Consider the following 22,769-nt stretch of genomic DNA (forward strand, 5'->3'; position numbering starts at 1 on the left):
TGGTGGTGGTGGAGTCTCCATCGTTTCCTTCGGCACGCGTGTTGGTTACTCGCTGACCGTGTCATCAAGAGACATCTTGGTAAGGTGTTGGGAGCCGGTGATCCATCTCCGGCGCCCTGGCAAAACAGGAGATCCTATGGCGGCCTCTGGGCGCCGGTGACTTGAAGAGTTTCTCAGCAGCTTCCTCCGCCTTGGTTTCTGTTGGCAGAATCTCAGGTCTTTGATACAGATGAGAATCTGTTTTGGGAAGCAAGTATGCGCTGAGAATCTAGAATGTCTGTTTGGAAACCCAAATTATATTCCTTGGTATAGACTTTGAAAGATTAAAATAGTATTATATAAAACTGGGCTCAGCAGTTGACCTCGGTACTGTGGCGCTCCACGTGTGATGTAGGAGTCGTTCATCATTTAGCTGAACGAAATCCTCTGGTGCTTTACCGTACTTAGCAACACGTCTCCAGATCGGTACGGGGTCTCGTCCTTGACTGAATAAACTCGCCCAGTGTTAGCAAAGGGTCGGCGAGCAGGTGTGGTTTCGGCGTCTCCGTCTTCAAAGCATTTGTTCTAGCTAAAGTCAGACAATGTACTTCGGCTGGTGGGATTTCATCTGGGCGAATAGGTCCAGAACATCTCGATGGACGCCATCATTCCGATGGTGCACTTTCACGCATGACCATCCTCAAGGTATTGGCACATCAGCAGGACAGACCTCGCAATGCTTCGAAACTGAACCTTTGTGACATTTGACATTTGGTCTTCCAACGTGGTGGCAGTTGTTCTCACCTGTACCCATGTGGTGGCAGACAGTTTATTGATCCCGTTACCCCATCCATTCTCCCACCCCCAAACGCTCCCTCCCCCTTCGTCCTCCTACATGTCTGTCGCTCCCAGCCATCCCCAGGACACCCGCCTGCTACCCGACCTCCCACGGTCTTTTCATTTCGCGTCCAAAGAAAGGTCATGTTGTTGAGAGAGAGAGGCGCACGAGAGCGAATGAGAGCGACACGTAGGCCATAGAAGTGTTTGGCATCAGGACAGTTGGTGTTCCAGTCCCAGTGCTATTTATTTTTGTGTTGTTTCCATGCCCGGGGTTATTGCAAAGTGTTGACCTCCTGGTCAGCCAACCATTTAATGGTGTTGAATCATACCGGCACTCAGTCCCACTCAACCCCTTTCTTCAACCTTGCGGGTCCTTCCTGGGGTATTGTGTGTGGGTTAGTGAATGACAAAGGGAAGCTTTGGAAAATGCAAAGCTGCCTAAGGCCCAGGTAATATGATTTGATCGCAACATTGCCCCCACTACTCATCTCGGTCTCGGTGCCGGAAGACCTAAAGCTTGTCCATTTGTGGACGTCCTCCTTTAGTGGCTTCATGTCCATCCTTGGGCTCCTTACGAGCAGCCCAGATTTTCACGGGAGCCTTCGGGAAGCCTCTTTGTCTACCGAAGAGGTCATTTGCGAGGGAATATCCTTTTGTGGTATCCAAAGTAAAAGGGTAAGTGCTACCCGGTACTTATGGAGTTTGAAGTAGTTGAAGTTATCGTCAAACCAATTGGGGTCGGTGATTACAGTTTGGAAGAGCCTCTGAACTCACACCTGGAGACGCTGAACCGCGACTTTTGCTTTGTACTCGGGAATCTGAGTCACTCTTCACGCGGTTCCGCTTTTTCTTCCAAGGTCTTGGTGTGTCTATATCGGAATGAGAAGTGCCCGCACTACCGTGGTGGTTAACTTAGCGAGTGAGTGAGGATTCGACTTGTTCTAAAAGTGTGGAGTTTTGGCAGTTGGATTAAACAACTACCCCTGGGATTGGAACCCCTGGCTGTGCCTCAAAGACGCAAATGATGGCGCTACGACGAGCATCTAGAAGAAAGTTTCAGAACTTATCCTCTGCGTTCCCCGACGTCAACCCGAGGCGGAGTTGTTCTGACGGTAGTATTCTTAAAAAAAATCTTTCCTTATATAAATATTGTATAAATCCTTGGAAGGGGAATGTTTATATATATTTTTTAAGAATAGCATCGTAAGAGTCTTATGGTGGTATTCTTAAAAATATCTTTCCATATATAAATATTTCCCTTCCAAGGATTTATAGAAGATTAATATAATTATCATTATTATTAATATATATATATATATATATTTTTAAGAATACAACCGTAAGAGACTTCAAACCGCCCCTCCGAAGACTTCGTTTCCCGTTTGGTGTCAGAGATGCCATTCGGGGTGGGTGGGGTGACGACGTAAATTGAGGTGACCGCTCTGCCGTGGAGGAGGCGTCTCCTTCCCCCACCCCTAAAAATTAATCATTTCGTCTGGTTTTGACCAGAATAGATATCTTGGGGGACAAAATTTTGTACAGAATTTGCTCTTCCATTGAGACCAGTCTTCCCATGCCCCCCCAAAAAAAAATCATATACATACATATATATACTAATAAGAACATGGATACGTGTGTTCACTTATGCAAAGTAGACCACTTGGAAAAAGAAACTAACGAAGCAGAGCGCTTTCGTATATTACATCTTCAGTACAAAAAGTACCACTGAAGATGTAATATACGAAAGCGCTCTGATTCGTTATTTTCTTTTTTCAAGTGGTCTACTTTGCATATATATAGTCTTTCAGAAATACACTCGTAATTCCCTCAATTCTATGGCGTCCATCGATAGTTCTTCGGTAAACGCTGGACGACGTTTATCGGGATTTCTTCTTTTTGGGGTCGACGCACTCTTCCTCCTCCTCCTCCTCCTCCTCCAACAACCGTCAATCATTGCATCGCGGCGGACACGGTTGGTACAAAAGCCCGTATATGTATGTGTGTGTGTGATTCACCATGGTCTTGGATCACGTGTTGGTCTCGTGATCGACTGTTACTTCCCTCCGGGAAGAGAGCTCAGAGCTCGCATATGACCGATCTATGGGTAATGCTGTGACCTTACATGCACACACACGCCCAACTCCCCGCCCACGAGAGTTGGAGTAACGACTCTCAGCGCAGCGATACTAAAAATATTTCGGACCTGGGCGGGATTCGAACCTGAACCACCATAGTGGAAGCCCGGAACTCATTCACTGCGCCACGAGTCGTGTGTGTATGTGCGTGTGTGAGTGTGACTGTGTGACTATGCGATTGCCTGTCTCGGTATAAGTTGTTTCCCCGTGGTTCTTAAAGGTTCACCAATGTTTAAGTTTCTCTTGTCTGTCTATAGAAAATTCTCTCCGGAGCGTGACGGGCCGTTAGCTAGCGTCTGGCACGTTTGCAAGCAATGGAACCCGAAAGCAAATGCGTTCACCCAGGACTAATGATAGTGCTGCATTGAACACTCAAGAGCTTTTGAACTCGGGGAGTTCTTAAAGTAAGAGGAGAAGCACCCTGTGCTCTTGGTTGGAAATCTCGGAGAGAGAGAGAGAGAGAGAAACTATGGAAGGAAACCTTCGAGAGGAATGGTGAGTGACGTCACAGTGACGTGTCGATGACGTGTCATGCATGGGACCGACCTGGTCCGAGATCTGCAGACTCCATCCACATCCATGCCTCCAGAGGCTATGCTTCTTCCAGAAGGCTCTGTGCACTGTGGTTTGAGTTTAACACTTTTGAAACTTTTGTTCATTCATTCATTCACTTTTTTGTCTGTGCACTCCTTTATTTATTACATTTTTTTTCGGACGTGCAAAGCCACAAGGGGAGGATTCGCTCTTGAAACTCGTTTTCAGGTACAAGTAGACCTGGTGGAGGGGTCAGAGAGAGACGACGAAATGCCAACGAACTAAGAACGCTCGGGGGTGGGGGGTGGCATAGTAACATCAGTCTCGTATCGTACATTTCACAGGCTTTGTGAGTTTAGCAACAAAGTCATGCTTACGTTTGTGTGTGTGGGGGGTGGGGGCTGTACAATTTCTATGATGTAGAACGCGCATACAATTTCCTGAGTTTGATATGTGCTTGGAGTTTCCCAATGGAAAATATTTTCTTTCCTCCTATTATTTTTTTCTTTTTTCTCTATTTTTCGTTACATTTCTGTGAGTCACTCGTCCACTCGCACTATTACTCTCGCTCTCTCATTCAATCACGCGCGCACACACACACACACACACACACACACACACACACACACACACACACACACACACACACACACACACACACACAAACGTATGCATGGCTTTGTTGCTAAACTCACAAAACCTGTGAAATGTACAATACGAGACTAATGCCACGAGTCCAGCACGTGATCCAAAGACCAAGGTGAATGCACGCACACGGGTTACCACAAGCATAGCTCCCCTTCCCGTATAATACAACTAGGTAAACACACACACACACACACACACACACACACCAACTTTAAGGTACCTCTCTCCATATTACTCGTATCATTCATCTTATCTTGTCTCCCAGTCATACTAATAGTGTCTATCGCCTCTCCCCTTCCCCCCCACGTTAGCATTCTCTCGCCTTGGTTACGTTCCCCCAAACTCCTTTGATGGTAGTCTCTCCTCGTTTTAATCACTGTCTTCGCCACTACCACTTCCACCAAAATCTCCACCACCACTACCACCCCCGTTCCTCCACCATCATTATCACCACCGTCATTCTTGTACCCAATGAGACTGCTCCTTCTTAACCCCGTTACACTCCTTCCCACTCTCCCTTCCATTCGTCTCCTCTCGCTGTTGGTGTACCGGTATGTGCTCGACGGGCATTATTCATGGCTGTGGTTGACCTCACCCCGCCCCCCTCTTCTTCGCGCCCCACTCTCTCTATCTTTCTCTCTTTCTCATTGTGTGTTTGCACATTGTTGATCACCTGGTCTCATCGTAGTATGTCGTGACTACCCCAGATTTTTCATGGAGAAGGACTCTTCTAGTTTCCCACTTTCTCGCTCCCCGATCTTTCCCAACGTTTTCTATAACGCCGTCTCCTCGCCCGGAACTGAGATATCCAGACTGTTCGGCGCGCGCGCGGTGGAGCCAGCGTGCGTTCGTGCGTGCGTTCGCTCGCAGCTTCTGGCATTGCCTGGAATCGTAGGGGGGAGGGATGCCAGTGTTGCACCGTGCCGTCGAATCGTGCAGAACCGGTCGTCTGTCTACGCCCCGTCTAGCCACACGCGCGCGTGTTTGTGCGTGCGTACGCGTGCGTGTGTTCGTCTGTTCGTCACGTCTAGGCCTGGAGTGTAGTGTAGGTGGGGGGGAAAGGTGGTCGGCAGGTGGGTGGCTGGGTTTGGTTGACAGCGGGCCTGCCATGTGTGTGTGCATGTGTATGTGGACAGAATTCTACCCGGTTAGTCGGTGCCGTTGCCACATCGGAAGCTACACAATCTTTGGTCGATGCAGACAGAGCCCGGGAAGGTGGGGTGGGGTGGGGTCTCGCCCAGCCTGGCACCCGACTCCTCGGTGGCACTCGTCCTCCCCCTTGTCCATTCTGGATTTGCTGAAGCCCTTTGCGAGTTGCTGTGTCATGACACTGTGCCGGCGCCGGAAATCGTCGTCGTGGAGATGGTCGTCATGGTGGCCATGGCACTATAGCTTCAGAGTGAGCTACCTGAAATACAGACTGAATGAAGTGTTCGTTCGTGCGTGCGTGTCGGCAAATATGTTGTTGGTCACCGTCTTCCATTACCTCCCGAGCCCCCTCTTTCCACTCGCAATTTTCCTCCGGGGTTTCCCTCCCCGCCCCCACCCCCACCCCCAACCCCAACCTTCCCCGGCCCTCAGCTTACCTTCACCACAGTGTGCGTCTGTCACTATGTGCTCCTCATCATCACCTTTTCCTCCTCCTCCTCCTCCCCTCTTCGTTCATTCTTTTCCCCCCTATCACCTCCGCTGTATTTTCCCTCTCCGTGCTTCCATGTCCCTCTTCCCCCTCCCCCTCTCCATTTCCTGCCCCATCTCCTCCACTTCCTGCTTCAAGAAAATGAAGAGGTGGAATAGGAATTCCACCTCTTCATTTTCTTGTTTCCCCTTCACCTCTCTCTCCTCTTCCTACCCCGCACTTTCTTCCTTGTCGTCCCCCTTCCTCTCGTTGTTTCTGTTCACCCCCGTATTACCTTCCCATTTCTGTAGTTTTTCCCCATTCTCCCTTCCGTCTCTCTCCCATTTTACCCATACGTACTGTACACCCACCCCATCCATCTCGTTATCAATCCCAATTCGTTTCTCACGCCCTATTTCTGTCCTGCCCTCATTTCAGCCCCCTCTCCTCCACCACATATCGTTCCTCTTCACCTTAAATCTCCCACACCCCATTCCCCTTACCCCCATACTTAACATACTCCATGCTTACCATAACATCATGCTTACCATAACACCATGCTCACCATATCCCCTGCTCACCATATCCCCTGCTCACCATATACCCATACTCTACCCGGTCCCCATTTCCTTTCCGTTCATCGTCGTGGCCAACACATGGCACCACTGAGGTCCACGTGGTACAAGTTTTTTGCAGAACATACTGAATGTGCCGCACTTCACATGATCCAGAGCAGCTGGCCATTCAGTGTGACCGCTGCGTGACTACTTAAAGGGGTGTGCGCACTCCCTCCAGGTGGGGAGTAGGGGTGTGGGGTGGGGGAGAGCACCTGTTACTACTACAGGTTAAGGTGGAGGCGTTTGTAGTGTTGCCCCGGAAGGTCGTCGTCCGCGGTGCGAGGTTCGAGTGCGAACCGATGTCTTCAGTTCAAAGTCGTGACGAGGTGCTTGTGCGTCGAGCGGGGAACATTGTCTCAGGGAACGAGTTTAGGTACTGCTGTCACGTCGTTGAGGCCCATGCGTGCCGAATGTCGAGTCTTGTGTACAAATGTTGACGAAGGAGGTGCTTGGAGAGAGGAGGAGGAGGAGGAGGAAGAATAGAGGAGGGGAGGAGTTGACTAAAAGTTGATGAGGTGGGGACGTATCGATTTACCCCTCGTGCAAGTTCGTTTCGTTCAGATCAGCTGGAGCCTCAACTCGACGGCAGTTGCAATCAGCTGGGTGCATCTCTAGCGCGATTCCAATCCTCTTGTTTTAGATCAGCTGGTGGGGACCGAGGGAGAGGTCCTGACAGAGCTCTTTGCGTAGTTATTTCTGTTATGTATATCATCTGATATGATTAAGGAAACGTTCTTAATGATCAATCGTTAATTTTTTTATCATTAATGTCCACCGTCACCTTTAAATATTCTGCAGACGCCAGCAGATTTAATTCGACTAAGATGTGTTTCTCGGGCGTTAAGATGTTAATTTGTGTATTCTAAGTACTTTTTTTTCTCAGTTGCATGGGAACGGAGTAGTATAGTGTGGGGACAGAAAGTAAGGTGGTTGTCGATTAAGTGAAGCGGCCTTGCTGTGGATGTACTGTGTCTTGCTGCATTGCTTCTGTCCCAGGGCAGTGGACGGGATACAGGGATGACCCATCATCCATGAGGAGCCAAGATGATAGGAAGGGTGGTGGAGGGGAGTGGAACGGGTGGGAGTAGATACATGCATTTGACTCGGCTACTTCCCTTATAAGGGCGATAAACCTCATGGTATATAGATGTAAATAGTGAAAAGCCATGTAATTCTTGCAGCCGTGGAAATTGTAGTCTTAAATTTGTGGAGGTAAAAAGTTCCCCCCCCCCAACACATTCGCTCTTGGGTTTCCAGGAATAGGGGTGGTAGAAAACTATCTTAGTATGATCCGCCACGAACGAATTGACAAAATGTCTCTGTTTATTAACGTACCAACTTAACCGTTTCGGACATTAATCAATACCGTGTGCTTTAGGGCCGATAAGATCTTTTTACCTCTGCTCTGCAGTAGGGGCTGTCATCGAAGATGTGCTGGTTGGGGGAGTGGGGAACTGTGACTTGTTAATTTCAGAAGGATGACGAGCTTTGTACATGTTTGTCCCTGTTATTACCAGGCCAATGTCTGGAGTAGTGGGACGGGTTCGGAACGAAATGGGATTTCCGATCATCAATCGAGAGGATGTTTTGTCTCTGAGTGTGCTCTCCCCCTCAACTTAGTCGGTTGGGCATTAGCCCTGGCCAAACGTTATTGTCATTACGAACCCGTGGTGTAAATGCCACAGCGAAAAATATTTTTGCATGGTACAAGTTGAAGTCACCAGAGCCTGCTTTTACGTCAAATTTCTTTTAAGACTGCGAGAAAGTTATTTTTATAGCGTGTGTCTTGCAATGGGCCAGGTAGCCATCATTGGTTACGGAGAAAGCCGAGATCCTGTGATTTTTATGATGAATGGTTGTAAGTGACGCAGTACACGTAGATGGGAGCCAGTTGGTGGCATGAGAAGATTAGCCTTTCTAATGGTTGACACCTTTCGATTGGGAGTTCGAGGTGGGGGGGTACCTTCTTCATTTCTATTTTAAACTGATATTTAGCAGTTTTAAGGACATTCGTAGCCACGAGTCAAGCACCTTTTATTCCGAAATAAACATCTCTCGCTTTATGTTCTGTGGAAGAAGACGATCCCTCTGTTGTAGCTTCGTGTGGTGTCGAGTCATAATAAGTAAAATTGTACGTCCAGGGATACACAGAAAAGTATTCCTGTCATGGTGTACTTCGTGTTTGCGTAATGTGTGCTACGATCATTTTTGCCGCAAAAGAAGCGAAGCCGCCTCCTTTGTCACCCACGGAAGTGCAGCGTAAGTCTGAAGGGAAACTTCAATTCCTTCCAGGAACATTTTCGAACTCGGCAGACTTGAAGCCCGTAGTTACGTTTCTGAACCCCAAAAAAGCAGTCTTCCAGGACGGCTGCGGGGACCTCGACGTCCTCTGCCTCATCCTTCTCGTCAGGAAGAACCCCAAGAGTCCGGCAGGGTCTGGCGAAGGAAGGGCCTTCGGTGGGGTGGATGACGGGGGCCAAGTGAAGGGAGGGTATTGTCATGGGGCTTGAGGTGGAAGGAAATGGAGGAGGCGACAGGGATGATGCCCCTCGGCAATCTTCGACGTCTTCGCCCTCGTCCAGGCTTGCCGCTCCTCCGGTCCAGGTCGGACACGGGGAGGCTTCAGCTGATGCCGGAACGGCAGGGAAGAACCTCGTGGATAAAGAAGAACTTTGGACCTGGGACAGGTACGTAATCGTCACTCTTTCGAAGACAGTGGCTTCTCGAATATTTCTGCGGCTAAATCTCCCGGTGTGATTTATTTTCGTGGCGTTATTGGCTGTATCGAGGGAAAGTGCTGTCTTTATGAGAATTGACAATCGTCAGGCAAGCTCCGTGGGGGTTGGGGGGCGGGGGAGCACCGAATGAGTGATTTTATTGAGGACTGTAATGGTCGAGTTCTGTGGGTGGATGAGTCTTCACGTTCCACCATCACGCTGCGTTCGAGTTACAAGAATCTTTTTTACCAAGATTCGCCTCGGAATTTCTGAAATGAGCAGCCCGTTTCTTTCTTTATTATTATTTTTTCTGTTGCCAGGCGACTTTAATCGTCTGGGTAGCGCCATATATATATGAATTTAAGGGCAAATTAAACATGGCAACATACAGAGACGTGACGCCACGAGCATAGCTCCCCTTCCCTTAAGATAGAACTAGGTAAATACATACACAAAGAGCGGGTGGGGAGAACCACATAACCCCACAGAAGTTGTTACGTCATAAAACAGTCATTGGGGACGACTTCATTTGTCCCAACTCCGTCTTCTTCCTCTACACTTCGTCGGTTTCTAGATCTTCGTATGTGGCAGAATAACCCCCCCCCTCCCCTCCCCCCGGCAAGATTCCGGGAGGAGCTTTTGAATGAATCCGGACAAAGATTGGGTCTGTGAATGAACTCGTTGATCCGGGCTCAGTGTTGCTCGGAGAAGTATGGAGCCCTTCGGCAAATCTCGTATATCTGGGAAGTCGGGCGTAGCTCTTAGATTCTTAGGCGTATGCCCACATTCTTTAGGGTTCACGGGAGGATGTAACTTGGCGGCAGTCAAAGAGGTAGTGTTACCCGGTACACGAGATAGGCTGTAATTTCATTATTACCTAGAGAAAATTAAACGAAGATAGGACTCATGACGGCCAAAATAATGTGCGACACTACCGAAAGGTTTGCTAACGTTTGCACGGCTCTAATTGTCAAGGGTGAGAATCTCGTTTGTTGAAATTGAGCATCGTCAGCTGCTGTCGGGATATAGCTTTAGATGTCCTGAAAGGTGAGCGGCACGTCTAGTTTTAAGTCTTATATTCACCGCTGCCGCAGTTTCGCATAACTTCCGTGGTAACAGTTTTAACGCCGAAGAGTACTGACGGATGCATTTTCCTCGTACAAACATTTTGTCATCTCGAGTTTATGATTGTGATTTGAGAACTTACTTTATCTCTTTTGCCAGGGCGTTCCAATTGTTATGAAAAATATGTAAAACCGTGGGTGAGCTGAATAGAGAATCTCGATGGAATAGGTAATGTGCCACATCTTTGGTAATAAGCCTTGGAACAACTCTGGGAAGTTGCTGCATAGTATTTCCGGTGTTATGTTATAGGCCAAAACAGAAGTGCAAACAATTGCAGGAAAACTGAATACTTGGTGTGTTGGTCCTGAGGACATACGACAAGGATTTCGTCTGAGATGGAGGCGTTTGCTCCTCCATAAAAGAAGGCCCTCGAGCAAATTTTGGCGGGAATGGGTATTTGAGTATTGTTTGGCAATGTATCGTTTTTAATGAAGCCTGTCAAGAATAACGATTGGTGTGCACACTTTGAGTATGTGAGCGAGTGTAGTATACATGTTTGTGGGTGTAATTCCCTTTTACATTCCCTGAAGCAAATTATAACACCGACCCTTGAAGTGTGATGAGAAGGACACAGCCACCTTCACTAACGGTTTCCTTTCTTACTGGCTTTTTTCAGAATACTGTGAGTACGAGAGGAGAGGAGAGGGGAGGGCATGCCAGGGTAGTAGGCAAGGAGAGGTTTTGGGCTACTGAACTGCTGCTGCTGCTATGTGGTGAAGGTTCGGCCCACTCTCCGATACAGTTGCTTGGGTAGGCACGACATGGCCGCCAAGCGTGACGATGCATGGGCTGAACTGGATGGGACAGTGTTGGCCTACGACATTTAGTTTTGTAATTAGGTGGTGTTGCAATTTTTTTTCATAGACGTGTTCATTTGCTATTGTAAGTTGTTAGTGCCCAAGTTCCCGCTTCTCCAACCACAAGACCATTGTTGTAGTAAGTTGTTTTGCAGTTTGTGTACACTCGTGTTAGAATTGTAAAGGTAGGAAATAAATGTATTGTTACTCCAAAGAATCGGTGTTAGATGTAGTACACGTTGGTTCTGGTTGTGCTTTTACGTCGAAACCACAAGCGAGGTTGGTGCACGTTTCAAAGAAAGTTGGATTGGGGTAAAGCAAGATCTAAGTATATTTAGACCTTGGGGTAAAAGTGCACAAACTCCGTCACAGACGCCAGTCCTAGGACGATTGGGCGGATCAGTGTGTGAAAGCGGTTTTTAAGATAGAAATTTAAAATTTCACCATGCACGCTTGCAGAGTGGTGTGGTTAGTAAGAATAATTGGAAAGGGGAATTGCACGAAAAGTGACACCAAATTTTTTTGTTAAGTGTGGAGAAAGCATGGCAGTTAATGATGCATGTGCCTGATTTTGACCCAGGCGAGTTGGGTGATGGACTTACAAAGGTGGGTGATTATCTCGATAAAGTTTCGTGGTAAGTGAGCACATTCAAGGTATCTATAGAGCACATGCACTTAGTGTAGTAAGCATTGAGCATGCCTGAGTTGGCGGTAGTGGTAGAAGGTGGCTAGATCATAGATGTACAAGAGGCACTTATCTTGGGAAATGGACAGACGTGTTATCTTCAGCACTATTAACACGGTAACGTACTTTTCACTTTTTCAGTTAATGCCAGAATAATTTATTGAGTGAAGGTGCATATTCTATACAAAACGGGGATTCGATCGACTGAGCGTCGTGTTCCTCTGCTGAATCATATTGGCTGGTTCAATTAGCTAAAACGGGAAAGTAGTCGCCATGCTGAAAGCACTCTTATGAATTACCTGATCGGTAACCATAGCAATGCCGTTGTAGTTGGAGTTCCTGGTCCGTATGTCAGAGTTCAAGTCTTCTCGTAGATCAGTGGCGAAGGAAAAAATTACTCTGCATTTCAAAGCAGGTTGATTATTAAGAAAATAGTAACTGGAAGTTCTTAAATCTCGTTGTAGCTGTCTGTTGTCAGTTAAAAGTGGCTATTTACGCGGTTGCAGTGTATCGTTATTTTTGTTTATTACATGTACTGAGTAAACGTATAAGAAATTTTCTGTGAATTTTTAGCATGTTTGGCAATATTTCTTCAATTGAATGTCCTGAAAGGCAACTACAACAATTATGAATGCTAGTTAATCGGAAGTATTTTTATTGTCTAAGAAATGTCCAAAATGTACTTCAGTAAAGCCTATCAGCAGGATTTACATCATTAGAAAAAATAGATGTGCCTATACATCAGTAGTAATAAAAAAAATAGAATTTACTAGTGTTGTCGCAGTAGACGATCATAACTACAAAATTAGTGACGGCACTCGTTCTTGTAGGTCATTTTAGTGACCAGGCCTCTAAGGAATATTCTATTCAATTACAGACCCCACCATGCACTGAAGAAGGTAGAAAACATATACCTTAATTAGAAGTGTGTGATCAAAGAAATAAATTATTTTAAGTATGCATGTGAATATGTGTACTTATATTTTTTTCTGTGCAAGTACTTGTACACAAGAAATGTGCAAACAACACAGACACCGGTCCAGGGTTTCTTCCCAGAAACGAGAGGTCCCAAGAACTATTGCCAGTAGGTGTGTACCTGCGTGCGTAGGTGCGTGTGGGTGTGTAATTCATGTGGTCTTAGACCACATGTTCATGTTGGACTGGTGATTGACAACTTATCTTTCTGGACGAAAGTTCAGAACTTGTTTGTGTATGCAAGTGTATGTATACCTTGCTCCAATATTGAATTTTGTATAATCTCGTTTAGTTCACATGTGGGACAAATGAGTACCTGCTTATTGTGGTCCTGCAAGATAGTAAAGCTGCCCAATTTCAGTTTGTGAACTCTCTAACTTCATAAGGAGGTGTAGTCCAAAGACACACTCCTGGCTGGTCTCAAAGTCTTCTGTCATCTTCAAATGTGTTTTTTACGATTGGCAACTGCCCCTCCTACTCTGAGCCAGTAATGGTTCCACACAAATACAGTGAAGACAAGTCCAAAATTTCTTCCTAGAGGAATCAGTGGGAGGGCTAAGGACCATTGCAAGTCACTGTGGGGTAACAGGTTTTTAATTCTGTGGAACTCAAGGTATTGATTAATATTTCACATAGTCAGGTGTACCAATAGGAAACTCCACCACCTTGCAGAGCATCTGTGTAAGTGTGGAGGGTACTCATGCAGTCTTGTTTCATGATTATGTTTATATTAAACTTGTATGTGGGTGCTTTATATATGCAGATGGATGGAAACATTTGTATTCCATTTACACAGTACTATACATGTCCAACACAAGTCATCTAGTGACATGGATGTTTATGAAGGTCATTTTCATGGTCATGTGCGTTATGTATTACTCTTTGAGATGTTAAATTTTTATATTTATTTTTCAGTATGGACAAAGATGGTACGCTTGATATCAGTTTTGATGAATGGAGAGACTACCTACTCTTCCATCCTTCTGCCAACCTACACGACATTATCATGTATTGGAGACATGCTACGGTAAGATTCATATTTAGTCTTCTCTATACTTATTTTAGGTTCCCTGAAGAGACGGGACCAACGATGAGTACTTTAATGTGATCAGATTTTGTAAATGGTTTCACTGTCATAACACAAATCACCTGGTATGCTATATACTTTGCTTAAATCTTCATAGGATTTATATATCGTTCATTTACTCCTGTACTCTTCTGAATTTTATACTTTAATCTCAACAGAACCTTGATGTTGGTGAAGACTTGAGTGTCCCAGATGACTTCTCCCTGGAGGAATGGTTATCAGGAAAGTGGTGGCGACATTTAGTAGCTGGTGGTGTGGCAGGGATGGTTTCTAGAACATGCACAGCACCACTGGATAGACTAAAGGTGTTCCTTCAGGTGAGTGAGGTACACAGTAGTCAATACTTGGCATATCACCATTTTGCATTGTTCAAAAGTGACATTAGAAAACTAGACAAATGACTCATGTAAGCAAATTACTTCTTTTCCAGGTGCATGGACTCTCACAGTTTCGTGGTCTGGGTGAATGTTTTAGCTACATGCTAAAAGAAGGTGGTGTACGTAGTTTATGGAGAGGAAATGGTATAAATGTTCTCAAAATTGCACCAGAGTCTGCTATTAAGTTTGCAGCATATGAGCAAGTGAAGACCATCTTGCTTGCCAGCACAGGGAAGGAAAGAGAAATCTCAATATACGAGAGATTTGTTGCAGGTTCTTTTGCAGGAGGAATCTCACAAACAGCCATTTATCCATTAGAGGTAAGTTGTATTTTTCAGAACCTAATTTAATTAACAGCTATGGTTGAATAGATTTTTTGTGTATGATGATGTATGATTTTACTTCAAAAAATAATCTAATCATAGAAATCATTATGATCATAGACTGCTGGAATATGTCATTGTATACATACCTAACTTGCTTGATAACACTCATGTTCTACATTGAATGTGTTATTTATACAGCTGTGGAATTTTTATAAATTCTAAGGATGAGGTTCACTCGAGTATTTAATTTTTCCAAAACTATTGTGTTCATTAATCTTTAATCTTAGGGTAGTACTATTGATCAACATTTTTGTACTAATGTTTTATAATTTCATTTTACAGGTCCTGAAAACAAGATTAGCATTAAGGAAAACGGGCCAGTATAAAAGCATAGCAGATGCTGCACTAAAAATATATAAAACAGAAGGAGTGAAATCTTTCTACAGAGGCTACTTGCCAAATTTATTGGGCATTATTCCATATGCAGGAATTGACTTAGCTGTGTATGAAACACTTAAAAAAAATTATATTCAAAACCATAGTGGAGACATGAACCCTTCAGTATTTGTCATCACAGCTTGTGGAGCATTTTCATCATCATGTGGACAAGTTGCTTCCTACCCATTGGCACTTGTACGAACTCGGCTGCAAGCACAAGGTAAATGGCAACAGTAGTCATATATGTACTATTGCACAAACCAGTAATGGGTAATTATTTGTTTCATTAACTTGACAAAGATGGGAATGAATAAATAGGTTATGAATGGATGATGCAGCTCAAAGGAATAATCTTTTCATTTACTTGTTAAATTAAGTGAATGAGCAGGGTAGGGGGAGAGTCACCATATGGTGAACCAGTGGGTGTAAACAGGCTCCAGCGCTCGAGTCTAGTTATGGAGGAGCTTAGCATTGCAAAGGATTACAAAGGCAGAGCATGCTGATAGGAGACCTTTTGGTCCATAACTAGGTCAGATGCTAAAAAAAAATTATGATAGATTAAAAAAAAAAAAAAAAAAGTTATAATATAAATAATAGATCAAATAAATGCATAGGTATAGTTAGATAATAAACAGACATGTAAATAGTAAATAATAATAAATTGACAGATAACTAATGATAAATGAAAATTTATTATTAGTTATCTGTCAGTTGCTTCATCACTTTGGACCCAAACCAGGATATTGACTGCATGGTTACATGCCATCAGTACTTTTTGGGCTGTCCCTACAGCCACCAGGGAAAGGGAAGACCTTTACTCTACAAAGACTGGGTTTCTTGACAATTGTGGGATGGGTGTATGTAAAGCAACCACTGCATGTGCACATGCATGTGCAGCAATAAGAACATTGTTTAATTTGCATAAAGTTTTCTCAGTATTTGAGATTGTAGTGGATGATGTATAGGTTGCTGTATTTATGATTTCCCAAATTTAATTTTGTTGCTCATGTAGTATAATGTATGGTGTTGGAGCTGTGCTCAGAGGGTTATTATTTATTTATTTTTCTTCCATTCATAAAACTTTGCCTTATGCATGTATATATGTATGTATGCACTGTTATTCTTAATATGTTATCTTGGTTTTATTTCATTCATTGAATGTGTTTTTCTTTTTGCAGTTATAGCACCGGGTGTGAGTCACAACCATCCAATCACAATGGGTGGACTATTCAGACATATTATCAGCACTGAAGGTGTAACTGGCCTGTATCGAGGCATCACTCCAAACTTCATGAAAGTTGCACCTGCGGTCAGCATATCCTATGTGGTGTACGAGAAGTGTCGGCAAGCCCTTGGGGTAACCATGACGTGATGGGGTGGTCCCATTAGGTTTATTTTCACCCTTGTCAGGTGCGGCACATCTTTTATCATATACTAGGAATTGAATGCTGTTAAAATCATCTACTCTAGGACTTTCTATTATGTGAAACTTGTTGAATTCACAAAAGCAGGTTCTTTTTGTAATGAGGTTCTTTGTTAAGTCAGTGAGAGCCATGTGTCACTAGAGTAACTTTTTTAAAATGTTGACTTTTTCGTAGAAGGAATAGACCTAGTTCTGAAAATTGGTGTAGTGAACTTTGTTAGGTTTTCCAATTCTATTTTTCTGTTCCATATTTTAGGCAGTATTTTCATTTCTATTGCCAAATGTAATTTTGTGAGGATGTTGGTAGAATGTGTGGTGGGTCGGATGAAGAGGGAAACAGTGACTGTCATCTGGAGAATGAGTGTGGAGGAAGAATGGAAAGAAAGGAAAAATACATAATGGAATAGTGATGAAAGAGCTTTCTCTTGTTTCACAATTAGTTATATGCAATTTACACTTTTTTAAGACATAGATCTTGTCATTGACTTTTTTCTTAAGTAAACGAGCCAAAGAAATATCTGAAGTGCCCATGGAAGTGATGCTCCATCCTTCCTCTTCTTGTGGAAATAAGTTTATTATGGATTCCATTTGTCTGTTCCTTTTCATTTTTCTAAAGTTTCATCCAACAGACACAATGTCTCAGAGTTGTGGGGCCAGGTTATCACAGGCAGGCTGTGTGCATTTATACTGGACAACTTGAATGGAAGATGACTGAAAAATGTAAGGGCAAATATTTGTCAAAAACAGGAAAGAACCAGCTCCCTCTGGTGTCTATGCCAAGTGTAAATACCATAGGAACACTGCTTGTTCCTTCTGTAATTGTGAAGTGGCATGTTGCAGCATTTCTGTAGACTGGTTTTATTAAAAGAAGATGCTTTCATATTGACGTGGTACGACCAGACAAGCATGCATTGCAGTGCCTCGCATTCCTCCTGTAGATAATGTATTCACTTCCTTTGTATAATTCATAGTTCAGTATACTAGTACATTGTTCAGAGCCTTGTTTTTTTTTTCTCGCAATTTGGAATATATGTTCTCCAGCAGGATATAGTTGCATTTTCTCCCTGCACACACCTTCAACACAATCGGTAGAATCACACAATATCCATATTCTTTTTGTATTTCATCTAGGCTGGTACAGTGTGTGCTTACAACTGCATTCACTCCCCAGATGGGAAACAGCTGGTTCAGGACCTATTCAAGGAGTAGCCTCAAACTTGTTTCATACAGTGTATGATGTATTTAATTCCACATCTTACAGCAGTCTCATTGTGGTAGTAACTTGGCCTTTTGGGAGAATGCATATTGAAAACCTAGTTATTTGGGACAAATTCAGAAGCCAGAAATTCAGAGCATGATAGTCTATGCTGTACTTTATGGACTGTGTCACAGGGCTTCAAAATAATCATTTATTATTAATTGTATAAAAGGGGAGAGTAAAAATAAGTACATATGCTTCACAATGGGAGCTTTCATATGCCCACACCTAACAAGAAGTATTGGAGAAAAAGTTTGCCAAAGTCTGAGGAAATTCACTGTTTGGGATGGCAAAGTTTGCTCATATTCTATGACTTAACAACTTTCCTCTTGAACTACTAAGTATCTTGCATCCTTGTAGGAGCTTGGGTGAGTGTTTGCACAGATGGCTATTACCAGAAATATTTTGTGTTCCCATATGTATTCACTAGGGATTATACTAAGTATTGTTCACTGTCCAGTGTATGCACACATCGCACTTAACAGTTATTGACCTGAATTCCCCTTGAAAAATCATGGCCTACCATACAGGTGAGTCAAGGTAGAGGCTGTGCTCTCTTGTACCTTAAGGCATATGAAATTATTTCTGCATTCCAGTGGCCCGTCCAACCACATCCTGATTAGATTAGGTCCTAATATTGGCCATCACAATGGTAAGATTAGAATAATCACAACCATTTGTGAAGGGATCTGACATTCTCTTAGTCTCTGAAGGTTTCTCATGATGAGTTCTTAGTAAATGCTCGAGTTAGATGCGATTTCCATATGTAGCACTGGAGAATAAAAAAAAATGTTTAGATACTGTGCAGCAAATGTGATGGTATAATTTTCATCATTTGTTAGAAAAGTAATGGCAAATGGGTTATTGACTAGTGATTGTTAATTATGAAGAGACAGATTTTATAAATTCACTAAAAGTTTCTTGGGCTGAAACTTGCATTAACTGTTCAATTTCATTGAGTTAACTAGCACACAAGGTGGAGAAGTAGACTTTGGTGACACTGAAGGTTGGGAAAGAAAAATATTTTTAGTTTAATAACTTTCCCCACCTTGTCTTTGGAAGAGAAAGTCCGTTCAGGAACTGTTTAATTGTGGAGATTCTGCTAGGGTCCAGTCCATGCAGATGTGAATCTAAGACTTGCTACTCTCTCCCCTTTCCCCATAGTGAAATTTTGTCATACAATTAATTGTTCCTATTCACACTTGTTTCATCCTGTATTAAATGCTTCAAGGTTAATTTGAATGTATCAAAGTCTTTCCATGCCAAGATGGATGGAACTATTTAATTATCATTGAATAATTTACATGTGAGATATAGAAGGCCTGGGGAGTTTTTGAAGAACAGTAAGATTTGATCCATTGTGAGGTTTCTAAAGGATTCATTAACATTCCTGAAAATCTCCTGGCTGTTTGTGCAAAGTAAGGTTGAAATATAGTTTTCATTCCATTCCCCATTTTCATCATTATCTCTATTAGATTATGCACTTACTGTGCCTTCTGCTGGAGCTATATTTATAAGGGTGATACTTGTGTTTTACCAAGTGCCCCATCGTTAGCTCTTTATGTTCAGTTACCCTTTTCTGAACCGGTACACTTGTTACATCTGGTGCCATGATTTCCTTGTGCTGCTGGGAAATCGTGACACTATGTTGGTTTTCATTCCATATGATTTAATTATAAACGTTGAAGTGTCATAATTCTGCCACAAGTTTACTGCAAGTGTTTCAGAACCTCTCTCATATTTGACAATGCACCTGAAAACCTATGGACAGGGGAACCAAAGTAAACATTTTCCACCTTGTTGAATTGATAAGAAACTGAAGTGCCTCACATAATTGTTGGCATTCCTGAAGTCTTCTGAATTTTGTCAAAGATCCTAGCATGTGCACATAACCCTTATGGCTCTTAAGTTTATTGTATTCCCAATTTAAAAACAGCCATACAAATATAGAGTCTTGCGTTTTAAGGCACATTAGATATAATATGGTTCATCCTACCATGCTGTTTATATGATTGTGCTGGTGACAACTGGTTATGCCTTTATTCTCTTAAGTATAGGTATGGAAATCAAAACTTGATTGGAAGTTTTTAGAATTGGTGCTATGCTTTATTATAGGTTGCAACTCGTTGAAACTATTACCGAGATGACTTTGGACAAATTTTTGCTTTTCCTCCTGCATCCATAGTGCTGAAGACTTTGTGTCACTGTGTTGGGGGGGGGGGGGAGACTATTGTTCCTAGAATCGTTATTTGTTTGTTTACTTATATATATATTATCTTATTCTATATTATTAGTTCATCTTTATTTTATTATTATTTCTTTTTTTCATGTATAGGTTGTTTCAGAGCCTGCTTCACATATGGCATGCCTATTGCTTCAAATTATTAAGTGATAGGTCATTAGATTACCAGCATAATTCTGTTTTGTGTATTTATTTTTCTGATTAAGAGGATGAAAAGACCTCGAGAGGTTTGAGGGTGTGAAAGCACCTTCTAGTAAGGATTCACAAGTGACCCCATTGGGTAGTCCAGTCCTTGTGTGCTGGGAGAGCAGTGTAAATGATGTATATACACTTTGGTATATAATGCTTGATCAAAACTGCTTGAGGCTTCCTGCATCAGTATTATTTATTTGAATCAATGACAAAACTCCACTAAGGTTGTAGTGTAGACCAAAGTGGTTTGGTTTAGGAAATGTTCTCTAACTTTGCCTGCCTCTTACTCGATCTTGCTGACTTACTGGTGTCTTTTTTTTCCTCTCTCCCCTTTTCCCCTCCCAATCAAAGTACTGCTTTTCTTATCTGTTTAATTAATGCTTCAATATTTTGCTATGAATATACTGTCAGCTTCTCTCTCTTTTTTTTTTCTCTCTCTCTCTTTGTAAAGTTTTGTTCAGTTCATGTATGTCTCCCTCCATTGCCTATGTATTAAGTATTTGAGTTGGCATCACCTTGAACATAACAAAATATTTGTAAACATGTAAAACACACACACACACACACACACACATACACTAAGAAAAATAATAAAATGAGATAAAAAGAATAGTATGCGGTTTATCTAGGATGAACAGGGTCATCAAAATTGTCTCCAGAAATGGCTAGAGGCCTGTGTGAATATGTCTTAAATCAAAATTATGAATCTTGTTAATTTTGCTTTGCTTGGTTTTGTGCTAGTTCTATCCAATAGCATAGTCATTGTATGGATTTATATACTTTCATTTTCATATTGTTTAAGCTGGAAAGAATGAAAGAGATGAATGTGATAGAAGTGAAGGAATGGGGATGTTCTCATGTCTAGCTGCCTTGGCTTGTGGGTAATGGCCACAATTGTATCGTCATGTGTTAGTTTTGCACTTGCCTGAAAAATGTGGAGCTTTGTGGGAACCCAACACCACATAAGGCAAAGGGGATACGTTTGGCCACAGCAAACCACTTTGCATAAGTTCCTTTTTCATAGCTGTCGGGAAGCAAATACGAGTCATTGCATTTATTTTTATAATTTTTTATACCCAATCAAAAATTCAAAAGGAGGATGGAAATTAGATACTGAATTGTGTAGAGATTGTTATACTTTTGGAAAGATAAAAGAAATTGCAATGAAAAAATAGGTCCTTGTTTTTAAACTTTTGCATAACAGCCAAGTTGTACATTTTAAGGCTTTTGCATTTGACAATTTAAGATGTCTTTAACTACTTGTGCCCTTCATAGTGATAGGTCATTCAGATCACTATTCATACAAATTCATGGGAAATGTATTGAAAATTCAGATCGGGCTCAGTTTTGTTGAATTAATCTTTAGTGTTTGGTAGGGTTATTTGCTTGCTATTCAGCCAAAATAAGAGTTGTAATATCAATAGATCTTTTTCAGACAAAAAAAACAAAAAAACTTTTGGAAATTTTTCAGGATACAAGTGAATATTGATTAAATATAGGTTAAAAGTGGACCATTAGCAACTGATGTCATTTAATGCAATCTTTGAAAATATGTTAAGCCAAACCGGGATCTTCCTCTTCAAGATCCCAAGTTTGGATTTCTGACAGTGAGTTTTTCAATTGAACGAGTTGCATATATGCATGGCATAGCACAAGCAGGTGTTGTATAGCTGGATACCTGGATGCAGTAGCACATCACATTACTGAAGCAGTGCCCAAACTATGTTAATGTACATCCAGGACAGCAAACTGTTGTGATTTATGATGTAATTTCATGAAATTTAAAGAATGTGCATATTTGTATACAAGGACAGTCCTTTTGCTTAGGTTTCATGTATGATTTTAGTTTGTACTGTGGCTATTGGTTGATTCAACCAAAATTGTATGAACTAGGTATTACAGAATTGTAAGAAAAATTGTGATAATCAAATTTGTTACACTAGTCTAATGAAGGAATAAAATTAATTTGAATATCAAAGTAATATCTTTGTCTTGTTAATTGTGAGGTGACCTGTGAAAATTTCCCATTGTGCAAATAGTGAATGAATGCACCGAGATGCTATTTTATATATAGCATATATACATACAAATGCATGTATTCTGAGTGAGTACACAGACAAAGTATATATGAAAAATTGTACTTGATGTGTGTTTTCTCGCATTCCTTTCCCGCTTTTCCTCTTTGTGCCACACAGTTTTGTAAAACCTGGTCTTTCCTTGGCATGCCAGTCATCAATCTTTCATATTACTAAAATGTTTCAAACCATTAAACTTGTCCAAATATACTAGTAATTTTTCCCATATCATCAGATATAATCTCTGATGTCCTATTTTATAATGTTTGTGTAGTCTTGCAATGTCACCCTTTAGGGAAATCCTAGTTGTCCTCAGTACACTAACTTTATTTCCTCCAGTACTCATACAAATTTGAACAGGAAATGTAATCATGTGCACACTTTCCATGGTAAACCTTTCATATAAAATTTTTTTTTTTTCCTGTGCACCACACTTTTTATCCTTTACCTGCCAGACGGCCTTCCTCAACCATTGTCTTTTGTTCCAAATTTTGTTCCACACATACCAATACATCTTCGAGCTAACAAGTACCCAGCTTTTAGGCATATCTGTTGAATATGTTGTTGCAATGGCTTCGTTAACATTGTTCACACTTTTCTGGTTATAACACACATTAGAGCCAGAATTTCAGCTTCATAATCGACTTCCTTGGTGATTTCCTTAGTTTATAACTCCTTGTC

The 22,769-nt window shown here is 42.3% G+C and overlaps 1 protein-coding gene across 5 annotated transcripts in view; it reads left to right on the forward strand.

Annotated features, from left to right (window-relative positions):
* LOC143035147 (calcium-binding mitochondrial carrier protein SCaMC-2-B-like) overlaps positions 1-22,496 on the forward strand; it is a 194,337-nt gene extending 171,841 nt beyond the window's left edge. For 4 of the 5 annotated variants that reach the window (XM_076201769.1, XM_076201770.1, XM_076201773.1 and 1 more), the window contains 5 exons: positions 13,586-13,697; positions 13,916-14,074; positions 14,188-14,454; positions 14,803-15,118; positions 16,077-22,496. In XM_076201769.1, the coding sequence (XP_076057884.1) occupies positions 13,586-13,697; positions 13,916-14,074; positions 14,188-14,454; positions 14,803-15,118; positions 16,077-16,270 (1,048 nt within the window). In that variant the 3' untranslated portion in view covers positions 16,271-22,496. Of the gene's footprint in view, positions 1-8,505; positions 9,059-13,585; positions 13,698-13,915; positions 14,075-14,187; positions 14,455-14,802; positions 15,119-16,076 lie in introns of those variants that run through there. The other variant, XM_076201772.1, reaches the window with a different exon arrangement.
* Positions 22,497-22,769: the final 273 nt, after the last annotated feature.

Source organism: Oratosquilla oratoria, chromosome 18 (assembly GCF_046742065.1).
Source record: "Oratosquilla oratoria isolate Oo_2021 chromosome 18, ASM4674206v1, whole genome shotgun sequence".
Taxonomy (NCBI): Eukaryota; Metazoa; Arthropoda; class Malacostraca; order Stomatopoda; family Squillidae; genus Oratosquilla; species Oratosquilla oratoria.